Source organism: Chanodichthys erythropterus, chromosome 3, assembly GCF_024489055.1.
Source record: "Chanodichthys erythropterus isolate Z2021 chromosome 3, ASM2448905v1, whole genome shotgun sequence".
Taxonomy (NCBI): domain Eukaryota; kingdom Metazoa; phylum Chordata; class Actinopteri; order Cypriniformes; family Xenocyprididae; genus Chanodichthys; species Chanodichthys erythropterus.
In genome coordinates this window covers 49,485,660-49,498,713 of record NC_090223.1, presented here as the reverse complement: position 1 = coordinate 49,498,713, position 13,054 = coordinate 49,485,660, and the positions used below count along the sequence as shown (strand labels likewise).

Here is a 13,054-nt window from a genome sequence, read left to right as displayed (position 1 = left end):
TTTTGTTTTGTTTTGTTTTTTAAGGGTGGCTCACATAAATGTATTTTTATTTATAAACCTAATGATAACTTGTGCTGTGGGAAACACAACAAATAAGTGAATTAACAGCACACACACCTGTCAACACACCTTTACACACACATAGCTGTCAACACACCTGACACACATCAACCTGCCCACATGAAACTCTACACTAATCATCTTGTTTTAACTGAATCAAGTTCAATACGGTGTAAATTTAGTATTTAACATGATTTTATTTTTAAAAAAAAATAGTTTAGTGAATCAATTTTATTAGTTTTTGCTTTTTTGAAATGTCTATATTTTATTTATCTTTTACTTGAGTTTTAGTTTCAATAAGTACATCAAGCTAAACAATGAAAATGAAAAATGTTATAACCCTGGTTTCCATCATCCATGTTTTTTCACTGCTCTTTTTTTTGCATACAAATGTGTTCTCATTGCAGTCAGGTGAAATCACTAATGTTCTCTGATCACAAATCCTATCAATCAATCTATTTTCATTATTATTTAAGCATTATTAAAATTCTATATTATATATATATATATATATATATATATATATATATATATATATATATATATATATATATATATATATATATATATATATATATATACATACACACCTTTTTTTATGATTAAACCTTGCAGATGTCATGTGATAGCAATACTAATCCCTAATATTAACTCTACTTTAGTGCTGCAATATTTGACATGATTTACGATAGAAATGTTAAATGAAAATAAAAAAAATATTTAATTTGTCTAATTTTGCCATTTTGAATTGAAATATATAATTTACATGATTCATGTAATGCAATGTTGTGATATTAGACATAGGATTAATTACGAATGTGCACATATTGTGAATGAATTTAATAAACAGTTACTTGGCTTTCCTGTTAGCCTTCAGTAAATGTACTTGTCTAAGAAAATGATTCATAAAACATAAATATCAGTTGACCCTATGTTTACTTTCTGTACTAACACAGATGAAAATGAAAAGCTCAGCTTTGGGAAGGGAAGAGATAAAGGACAAGATAAGGAGACTGAGAAAAACAGAAAGAAAGAAGGTGATGAAGATGAGAGAGGAAGAACAACCGTTAACAAATAATTCATATTTACTTCACCCAAAAATGAAATTCTCTCATCATTTACTCACCCTCATGTATAAGTTTCTTTCATGTGTGAAACACAAAAAGGTTATTTTAAAGTATGTTGGTAACCAACCAACCAAAAATAAATAATAATTATGGAAGTCAATAGGGATCCAAAACTGTTTGGTCACTAACATTCTTTAAAATATCTTTTGTGCTCAACAGATCCAATGAACTCTTACAGGTTTAGAACAACTTCAGGGTGAGTAAATGACAAAAATGTCATTTTTGGGTGAACTTTTGGCCTTTAGACATCTTAAATTACATATATCTAGATCAAGAAAATTAAACTTTTCTCAGGGACCTCCCTAGCAAGCTCAATTTTGGGACCTCTGTATTGATCAAACCCTGTGCCGTGTGGCATGTGTAATATATATATACAGAATGCTGCTGCCCTCTAGTGGCTCACTGACCTGTGTGTCCATACAGGATCTGACAGCTGTTAGTGGCCAACTCGAACACCTTCAGCTGAGAGCTGTTAGTGGCCACAACGATGTGCGTGTCGTCCTTCCCCAGGAACTTCACGTCCAAGATATCATCATTGTAGCCCACGAACTTCATAAGAAGAGATAAACAAGCCGAATTGTTTACCATTCCAGATACAGCGGATGCTTATGCTGATGGAAGGTGAGCCGTAAGGCTTACCTGCTGCTGTATGGCCAGCGAGGGCATCTGATAGATGAGGATGTTGTGCTCTGCGGTGACTGTGGCCAGTCTGTTGGACTGAGGCATGGGCAGAAGGTGCATCAGACTGCGCGGGTTCAAATCGGCCTCCTCTGTGCTGAGAGCTGGGGCGTCAGGCAGCGTCTGCGTGAACACACAGTGCGCTGAGCTGGAGTCCCACACTCGAAGAACACCTGCGGAGAACATCGCAAAATACACTTTACAAAACAGCTACTCAAAGGAGACTCAACTTATGCAAAACACAGGAGCGCCACACAGCAGCAAAATCAATACTTATTAATGAATACAATAAAAAAAAGCCTACAAATAAGCAAAATGTACATTATTTTTAAATAATATTTTCTCATTCATCTTATATTTTAAATGTTAGAAAGCAACAAAGCAGATTAAGGTGCAAGTTTGCAGATTTTCAACCTGCTTTGTATTGTTACAAAATGAACAATGTTTACTCGTTCTCCACGTTACCTGGACGGTTCACATTTATTAGTCAGCAATAGTCTGCCAAATTAATTATGCAAACAAATATATTAAATAAATATATTAAATAAATATAAATTAAAGCTACATAAATTTAAAAAAATAATAATGACAAAAGCACATAATTGCTCAAATTTACATTATAATGAAAGCTTCTATTTTTATATTTTCAGTTAATTCAAATTAATAAACAAATACTATAATAGTACATAAAAAATACTAAACAAACACTGATACTAGTAATTTGATGGTTGCACCCCTGGTCAGGACTGCTTTTATGGATTTTAAATTATACTGTGTTTTAAATTGAACCACAGAGTTTACCTTTACTGCCAGCCGTGACAAAGTGTAAACCATCACTCTTCACACCCATCTGAGAGTAATCGCTCGTCCCCGGCAGAAGAACAACACCTTCCACAGCCTGAACACACAAATAAGAGAACATGTAAGACAACAAAGCCATATTTCCAGAGTAGCCTGCTTATTTCACAGCTCTGACACACAGATAATAATTGAGACCTGATTCTGACCTCATAGACAGGGACTGTCCTCTTCACCGCCTTCTCCTTCAGGTCCCACACTGAACAGATTTTGTCTCGGCCAGAACTGAAAATAAAAAGAGCGCGACTATTAAAATTCAACCGTTATGAGGAAAATCCTTGATGATATTCCTCAGAAATTCCCCTCATTTACCTGACGAGTGTTTGGCCATCAGGAGAGAAGGCCAGCGATGTGACGGCACTGTAGTGGCTCTGCAAAACACAGACGCACTTGCTGGTCCGCAGATCCCAGATACGGATCCCACAGTCGACAGAGGAAGAGAAGAGCTGCAGCCTGCTGATGTCCGGATGAAACTCAACCAAACTGAAAAAGACAGGCGTTACAGCTTTTATACATGGCATAACAACTAGCTGTGCAAGCATTGCATCATTACAGGAAGGAATTATAAGATTTATTGAGCATAAATGAGAGATGATTTCAAAGCAGTTTCTTTGGTACTTACTGTACAACACCAGACGATCCTTTCAGATTGTGTGTGCAGTACTGCTTCACAACATCCCACAGCTTGATGGTGCCGTCACAACCTCCTACAAACACAACAAATATTCATTACCCTTATGAAAAAAGGTGCCCTTAACTCTTTTTAATGTGCACTTGAAATGTACTTCAATAAGAATTCTTTTAAAATATGTGACCCATGCTGTAAAGAATGAGTCGGAATGCAAACGAGCTACAGGCAAAAGAAGTGGGAAGAAGTCAATTTTGGTCGAATTTGAGGTCTGGTTTTCACAAAAATGAGTTCATTAAGCCCTCTTTTAGCGATGCCAGTGCTCCAAATAGCAATTAAACATCTAAAAGTATCTTTATTTGTACATTTTCTGAGAGGAGTGCCTTTTCTTTGACCATGAAAAATGTGTTTTTTCTCTGCTTGCTTCTGGACGACTGGCACTTCCCTTCAGCACAAGCACTCAACTTTGTGAATATTCATAGCGAACTCTCGATGGCATGAGTCTGAACCAATGAAATGTGATTTTCAAACTCATGCTGATGATGTAAAAGCAATCTTACTCAAGCTGACTGACGCATTCAAGCGTGCATATGCACAAAGACGTCTCAGACAGCGCGCGATCCCTATATACACATAGTTTAGACAGAATTACAGAATTTCAAAATATCTGTTTTGGCGAGTATTCATGCAAACATTATCTGTTATGCCTTAAAGGATTATTCCACTGTTAAATAAACTTTTCCTGATAATTTACTCACCCCCATGTCATCCAAGATGTCCATGTCTTTCTTTCTTCAGTCAAAAAGAAATTAAAGTTTTTGATGAAAACATTCCAGGATTATTCTCCTTATAGTGGACTTCAATGGCCTCCAAACAGTTGAAGGTCAAAATTACAGTTTCAGTGCAGCTTCAAATTGTTCAACACGATCCCAGATGAGAAATAAGGGTCTTATCTAGAGAAACATTCACTCATTTTCTAAAAAATATTTTTTAATTTTCATACATTTTAACCAGAAAGGCAGTAATACACTTAGCAGTGTCTACACTGCTGGAATTCAAATAGAGGAGGAGGAGGAGGAGGAGGAGGAGGAGGAGGAGGAGGAGGAGGAGGAGGAGGAGGAGGAGGAGGAGGAGGAGGAGGAGGAGGAGGAGGAGGAGAAGAAGAAGAAGAAGAAGAAGAAGAAGAAGAAGAAGAAGAAGAAGAAGAAGAAGAAGAAGAAGAAGAAGAAGAAGAAGAAGAAGAAGAAGAAGAAGAAGAAGAAGAAGAAGAAGAAGAAGAAGAAGAAGAAGAAGAAGGAGAGCTAGTTCAAGATAAGCATTTATGGTTAAAATGTATAAAATTTATTTATTTTTTTAGAACAATTTGAAGCTGCACTGAAACTGTAATCCGTTTAATTCAACCGTTTAAAGGCCATGAAACTAATTTTGACCTTCAACTGTTTGGATACCATTGAAGTCCACTATAAGGAGAAAAATCCTGGAATGTTTTCATCAAAAACCTTCATTTCTTTTCAACTGAAGAAAGAAAGACATAAACATCTTGGATGACATGGGGGTGAGTAAATTATCAGGAAAATTTAATTTGAAAGTGGACTAATCCTTTAAAAGGTACAATTTGTGACATTTTTTTCCGCTAGAGGTTGCTAGAAGCCTATTCAAAACAAAGGCGTAGTTTGATGACGCCAAGTTTTAGAGCGGAAACTTGGGACATGTGGTCTCCATCTCAATGGACGGTGCGAAAGAATAGGGATTGGAGTCTGGAAGAACTCATGTTCGTGGATGCGATTATTAACGTTACTGTAGTATGAAGCAGAGCAGGTCCTAGTGTTGCGGGAGCTGAACGAGGAGCTGGAGCGATTGATCAACACATGCCTCACGAGCCGCGGGACTTTTATTATGACACAGTCGCCGGCGCCGCTTCCGCTTTTCCGGTCATGAGTATACGGGAGCTGTCCTTGTCGACAGAACCAGCAGCAGATGGTAAACAGTAATTATGTTCCATAAATAAGTAACACAATCCACCATAAAACGTGCAAGAAGTAAATAAGGAACTGCTTGAAGCAAGCTAGTGGTTTGCTGGACGCTAGACTCTACTTCCGCATTTGTCCACGGCACTGTTTTCATGTGGTTTCTACGTCAGTAAAGGCGGTAACAACGGTAACTGGCGTCATTGACAGGCGACTGCACTGCCCCGTGTCACTGTTTAGAATGGGAATTTTCTCATGATTTACAAGTAGTTGAAAACATTAGAGACATTGTTAGTAATCAGCTGGACAAAATATATAACACTAGCCTAGTGGTTTTTGGATATTTTACTGCAAAAATTTTACATATTGTACCTTTAAGTGAACATCTGGTTAACTGTTGGGGAAAAACATCTGATGTGTAACATTATATCAGATCCGTGCGGTACAGTAGGTCTTAATAGGCTGTCTGTTTCATTAATGTTAATCAAACAATTGTGGTATCAAGGAAATAAAAAGATGAATATATATTTTTCCTATAGATATTTTGTTTTGATTTGGTGTGTGCCAAATCTGGTGTTATTACCAGGTATTTTTAAGTGTGTTTGAAAGTTGATTTTGTTTTGTAACCTTCAAAAAACTTTTCAGAAAACTCGATTTTTTGTCCTCAAAATTTTTTCCTTTGCTGACTCTATCGACTTCAAACACGTGTAGCTCGGCCATTTTTTGTCTGATTACAACAAAACAATTGTTTTTTTTAAAACAATAACTCATTGTGACTCATTTTGCCAGCACGGGTCACATATATTATCGTAATACGTACTCTTTTTAAAAGTATGCTAAACTAAGATTTGTCTAAACTGATGAATTTGTCCTTGGCCCTGTTTCCACCTGGTTTTAAGATGCGTTTTGGTGGATCAGATCACAAATAGATGAGAAAGACACATACCCGTTTACACAGAGTATTTTAATCCATCTCCTTTCAACCACTTCTGTCCTGATTTCTTCGAGGGGAGGGTCTATGGGTGGGTAAATGTATGGGCTTTTTCAGATCTTTCGATATAATGGATGAAATAAGCTCAAACAATTTACATATGGACACGCACGGAGACGATGATAAAACATATGGAGAGCAGCAGCTTTTGTTTCTGCACTGACAGCTGTAAGACTACGCCGGACACTGTGAGTGTGTGTTGGTAATCAGGAATGGTGAGAGAACATTGTGCTTGGTACATTTTTCATCTTCAAACCAAACTTTGGTCTCCTGCCGACAAAGTTTAAATCCCGTCTGGCTAGTGTAACGTTTACATGTTAGGTAAGTAGGTGGAGAGTAGGTGGTCTTTAGTGGCCGTTCGAAAGCATTCGGCCACATGAGAGTTTACACTACGAAAGCAATCCAATCGAATGTGTTTTCAAATACCTCTTGAAGGGGTTGAAAGTGGACAAGCTCAAAACGTTTTAGACCTCATTTACACCTGTATTTAGTGTTGTCCACATGTGATCCGATCAACCAAAACACATATGAATACAAGCTGTAAACAGGGACTTAGTATAACAATTTGCCCTGTTGCATTAAAGATCTGGCTTAAGTCTGACCTGTCGCCAGCAGGGTGGTGGTGCAGTCAAAGGTCATGCTGGCCACAGGCACATTGTGGATGGCCCTCCACGACCGAGTGCACTTCTCCTGCTTCCAGTCCCATTGCTTCAAGAGCAAAGCCCTGCTGGCGGTCACCAGGATCTGCAGAGAAACAACAGCAACCAGCTCAGTCTCAGACATCCTGAAACACCAGACAGTTGAATGAAAGATCACTGAATGATCTCACCTCATCATCAGGACTGAGAGAGAATGAGGTGATGTCCTCTTGATCATCCTGCTCACAGAAAACAAAAGTGAGAAATACAGGCAGCCATATTTTGAGACATGCCGCTTCTTCAATTTTGGGCACTTCTATATTTCAGGGGTTGATTTTTCTTTTTGTTATTTGAAGTTCACATTAAAGTTTATTACCATTCCTTCAACATATGGCTATTTTTAAATGGGTTTATTTATATATTTTATTGTTTTACCCTTTATTTCAGATCCAGACAAAATCCATAATACAAATATAACACAAAATGTGCTAAGTGTTTATTATAATAAATAAATATAATAAATTATTATAAATACGTCATAAATAAATATCATAAACTCAAGAGATAAATTGAAAACCACTTAATAAAAATAATTTAATTTAATGAAATATTTCTAAATAGACTGTTTTCTTTAGTTGTCTATTCTGAATCATGGGGGAATCGTGAAAAAAAAAAAAAAATCATGATTCTCAATTTATCCAGAATCATGCAAATCTAAGTTCTACTCTACATTTGTTCCAGAAGCCATTTCACTCAGATACACGGCAAAATAGAGAAGAAAAGACCATAGCAACTTCCATTTGATGAAAGACACTATAGATGAACAGGGTAATAACTTTAACTAATAGATATCAACATATTTCTATGGAAGAGGATTAGGGCCAAGCAATAATAAAAAAATAAAACCATCGAGTTAAATTTCAAGAGAAAAAGTCAAAATAAAATGTTGAGAATAAACTCACTAAATTACGAGAAAAAAGTCATTAAATTACGAGAACAAATTTGTTAAATTATGAGAAAAATGTCGTTAAATTTCAAGAAAAAAGTCGATAAAATGTTGAGAATAAACTCATTAAATTATAACTTTATTCTCAACATTTTATCTCTACTTTTTCTTGAAATTTAACGAGTTTTTTCTCATAATTTAACAAATTTGTTCTCCTAATTTAACAACCTTTTTCTCGATAATTTAATGACTTTATTCTCAACATTTTATCTTGACTTTTTTCTCTAAATTTAAAGACATTTTTCTCGTAATTTAATGAGTTTATTCTCAACATTTTATTTTGACTTTTTTCTCGAAATTTAACGAGTTTTTTCTCTAAATTTAACAACTTTAATCTCGAGATGGTTTTAATTTTTTTATTATTGCTTGGCCCTAATCCTCTTCCGTATTAATAGAGATATTAAAATAAATTTCTTCCGTATATTTCCCTGGTAATTCTCACAGCAATACAATAATATGAATTGTTTTGTATTACAAGTTTATTACGAAGTGTCTAAATGTGTTTAAATGATGCATTATTTAATTAATTCTGCAGGTTAATATTTAATATCCTAATAATCTTAGGAATAAAATGTTATAGAAACCAGGCGAATGATCCTCTGCCAAAACCATCAGAATATAGATACACTGTAAAAATTTTCTAAAAAAAAAAATAATCTCTTTCTTTGTTTTAACTCTTTTTTTGTTTTGTTTCAACCAACTAAAAATTAATTAAAAATAATTTTTACAGTGTAGGAATAAAATTGATGTAGTCTGATGTATGTATTACAAGTGCTGCTGAAGTGGAGATTTAAAGACCAATTTAAGAAAGGAGATTTAAGACAGTAAAACTGTGTATATTTGGTGTATAAGTGTACACTACCAGTCAAAAGTTTGGAATCGGTAAGATTTTTAATGTGTTTGAAAGAAGTCTTTTATGATCAAAGCTGCATTTATTTGATCAAAAATGCAGTAAAAACAGTAATATTGTGAAATATTATAACACTTTAAAATAACTGTTTTCTGTTTGAATATATTTTAAAAAGTAATGTATTCCTGTGATCAAAGCTGAATTTTCAGCATCATTACTCCAGTCTTCAGTGTCACATGATCCTTCAGAAATCATTCTAATATGATGATCTGATACTCAGTTATTATCAATGTTGAAAACAGTTCTGCTGCTTAATATTTTTTTGGAACCTGTCATATTTTTTTCAGGATTCATTGATGAATAAAAGGTTGAAAATAACAGCATTTATTCAAAATATAAATCTATTCTAACAATATAAATCTTTACTCACTTTTTATCAATTTAACACATTCATGCTGAATAAAAGTATTAATTTCTTTCAAAAAAAAGAAAAGAAAGAAAAAAAAAAAAAGACTGACCCCAAACTTTTTTTTTTTTTTTTTGGCTTTTGACAAACAGGGAACATTAATGACATTGAATATGTTATGTAGTTGTAAGTATACAAATCAAGGTATTATATACTGCCGCTGTTAGAGATGAATATACTTGTGCACAAAATAAACAACTAAATAATCAACTAACTACATAAGACATAAATGTTCTGTATGAATATACAATATATACATACACTCATACATATACACACACTCATTATATAGACATATATACACATGTACATGTACGAGTACATACAATCTCATTATACCTTCACATACACCTTAAACATACACATTCCTAAACTTGCATGTTAGCAATTGTTTAATGCATACATACAGCCCACATATACATATTCAACACCTAAAATGGAAAAAGAAATTAGGCCTACTACTTGTTCCTTAACATGAACAAAAACTAAACAAAGGCGGTAAAAAAATAAATAAATAAATAAAATAAAAAATAAAATAAAATATCTATGTCGGATGTACTATAGCTCATTGAAAAATGAACAAATAACTGAAACACACAGAGCGTACCATTGTCCTTAACCACTAAGCCTTTAAGAAGTTACAAGTCAAGCTTATTAATGAATATTTTTATTGGGTTCCATATTTTTAAAAATGTCTTTTGTTTTTCTAAAATCCTATATCTCAGCTCTTCTAAAGGTAACACGTAACTTAGCTCTCTAAGCCAAATTTCAAAGGTTGGTACAGACTCACACTTCCATTTCTGTAAAATTGCCTTCTTAGCTAAGATCATGCTTAATGAAACAGCTTGCGACACATATTTACTTCCAATATTTGAAGTATCTCCAAGAATGCCCAATTTTGGCTCAGGTGGCAAATCAATTTTAAATGCATCTGAAAGAAATTTAAATATATTCTGCCAGAATGGTCTAATTTTATGACATGACCAAAAGGTATGAGACAATGTACCTTCTGAGGCTTTACATTTGTTACATACAGAGGATACATTTGGGTAAATCCTATGTAATTTAGTCCTTGAATAATGAAGCCTGTGAATGACTTTGAATTGGATTGCAGTATGCCTTGCGTTAATAGAGCAGACGTGAATTTCGTTGAGACAGCTTTCCCATGACTCACCAGAAAGTTCCACACCAAGTTCCTCTTCCCAAATTTGCCTAATATGATCAGTGTTTGTGTTCACCTTATCTAGTAGTAACGCATAAAAGAAAGAGACTGTGCCTCGTTCAGTTGGGCTGCAGTTACTTAGACTTTCCGAAGTTTGATGTATAGGGATGTTTTCAAAACCAATTAAATGCTTTCTAGCAAAATCCCTAATTTGTAAATACCGGAAAAAATCTGTAGATAAAAGATCATATTTTAATTTAAGTTGAATAAATGAGCCAAATTTATCATCAATATATAAATCTCTTATGGAAGTTAAACCTTTTTGCTTCCATTGGGAAAAAACCTTATCCTGTAAACCAGGGGTAAAGGCATGATTTTTACAAATTGGGCTATCCAAGTATATATGTGGAAGATCCAGATATGATTTAATCTGCTTCCATATCTTAAGAGAGTTATTTATTACCATATTCTCATTATAGAACCTTGATTCGATTTTTACTGGACTGTTCAACAAAGCTTCTAAAGAGGTCTTCCTACACGATGTTCTTTCTAACCAAACCCATTCTGGTATCTCCCCTTTAACCTCTGTAGTTTGTCTCCACCAGGAAAGAAACTGTAAATTAGCAGCCCAATAGTAACATCTGAAGGACGGAAGATTAAATCCTCCCTTTACTTTGGGTTTCCATAAATGTTTTTTAGATATTCTGACCGCTTTATAATTCCATATAAATGAAACAATTACAGACTCCAATTTTGCAAATAATTTAACTGGAATATTAACTGGGATGGATAAAAACAAATATAAAAATCGAGGGAGAGTTACCATTTTAATTGCATTGATCTTTCCTGCCATAGACATAGGTAAGGTCTTCCAAAATTTTATATTATCTTTTAGCTGGTTCACTTTAATATACCAATTCGCCTTGAGTAGTGCGTCTGCCTTTCTTGTGATTGTGATTCCTAAATGTTTGAATGAATTATGAGCTATTTTAAATGGAATAGAGCTTAGAAGATCTGTGTCAATGTCCTCGGTTAATGGCATTAGCTCACTTTTGTCCCAGTTTATTGTAAAGCCAGACAATTTATTAAATGATTCTAAAAGTTTCAAAAGAGGTGGAACAGACATTTCTGGCTTTGCTATATATAAAAGTACATCATCTGCATATAAAGATATATATTGGGGTCTATCATTAATTAAAATAGGGGAAATTTCAACATTCTGTCTAACACATTCGGCCAAGGGTTCCATCGCTAGTGCAAATAAGTAGGGGGAGAGAGGACAGCCTTGACGTGTTCCTCTATATAGTGAAAATGAGGCTGATAGAGTTAAGTTTGTAAGGACTGAAGCTTTTGGTTTAGCATATAAAATATTAATCCATTGAATGAATTTGGCCCCAAATCCAAATCTTTTTAGAGTTGCAAACATATACGGCCATTCGATTTGATCAAATGCACGTTGAGCATCTAAAGAGATCAAGCATGCTTTTGTTGTATGTTTTGCATATATTATATTATAAAGGCGTCTTAAGTTTGATTGTATGCGCCGATTTGGCATAAATCCAGTCTGATCTTGATTTATGATAGAACAAATATATAGTTGCAACCTATTAGCTAAGACCTTACTAATAATTTTTGCTTCTATTGTAATTAAGGAGATTGGACGGTATGATGACATCTTCATTTTATCCCGTCCGGGCTTAGGTATTAATACTATGTTAGCATTGAACAGTGTCGGGGGTAGTTTCGATTGGGAGAATGAATGATTGATCATACGAAGGAACATTGGAGCAAGAATATCCCAGAATTTTTTATAATATTCTGCACTAAACCCATCTGGGCCTGCACATTTATTTTTTGGGAGATTTTTAACAACTTCATTAACCTCAGCCAAAGTAATTTCCTTCTCTAACATTTCAACAGCTTCTTCACCTATTTTGGGAAGATCTATATTAGATAAGAATTTATTTATTTCATTTATATCTATATTACCTTTGGATGTATATACGTCTTTATAAAAGTCTGCAAAACATTCGTTTATTCGTTTGGGATCAGTTAATATTTCGCCCCTCTCTGTCTGAATTTTGTGAATGGCTCTAGATGCTTGAAACTGTTTAAGCTGTCGAGCTAGTAGTTTGTGAGGCTTCTCCCCTAATTCAAAATGGCATTGTTTAATTTGGTTAAGCTGTTTAGCAATTTTTTTTGGCAAGAATAGTATTATATTCACTTCTCAATGCTACAATTTTCTTTAAAGTAGTTGAACAGTAATTAACTTTATAACTTTTCTCTAATTCTGTAATTAGGCCATCTATTTCATTTAATCTCTTTTTATCTTCTTTACCTTTCATTATTTGAAATGAAATTATATTGCCCCTAATGACAGCTTTCATTGAGTCCCATAGCACCGAGTCAGTCACATTACCAATATCGTTTTCAGACAAAAAGTACCCAATTGTTTCTTTTATGTAATCACAGAATTTTATATCACTCAAAAGAGAGTTGTCGAATCTCCAATTATATGTCCCTTTTTCCAACCTCAATTTTAGGTCCAGTGATATTGGGGCATGATCTGATATTAATCTGTTATGATATTGAGTGGACCTAACCATTTTTAACAAATTTGAAT

At 34.3% G+C, this 13,054-nt stretch overlaps 1 protein-coding gene across 1 annotated transcript in view; it reads right to left on the bottom strand.

Moving 5' to 3' along the window:
• Positions 1–13,054, bottom strand: part of tbl3 (transducin beta like 3) — a 38,336-nt gene that overhangs the window by 18,497 nt on the left and 6,785 nt on the right. The window contains exons 4-11 of the mRNA XM_067382663.1: positions 7,139–7,186; positions 6,912–7,053; positions 3,346–3,430; positions 3,036–3,206; positions 2,873–2,948; positions 2,667–2,763; positions 1,827–2,038; positions 1,595–1,736 (exon numbers count right to left, since the gene is read on the bottom strand). Coding sequence (XP_067238764.1) covers positions 1,595–1,736; positions 1,827–2,038; positions 2,667–2,763; positions 2,873–2,948; positions 3,036–3,206; positions 3,346–3,430; positions 6,912–7,053; positions 7,139–7,186 — 973 coding nt within the window. The remainder of the gene's footprint in view (positions 1–1,594; positions 1,737–1,826; positions 2,039–2,666; positions 2,764–2,872; positions 2,949–3,035; positions 3,207–3,345; positions 3,431–6,911; positions 7,054–7,138; positions 7,187–13,054) is intronic.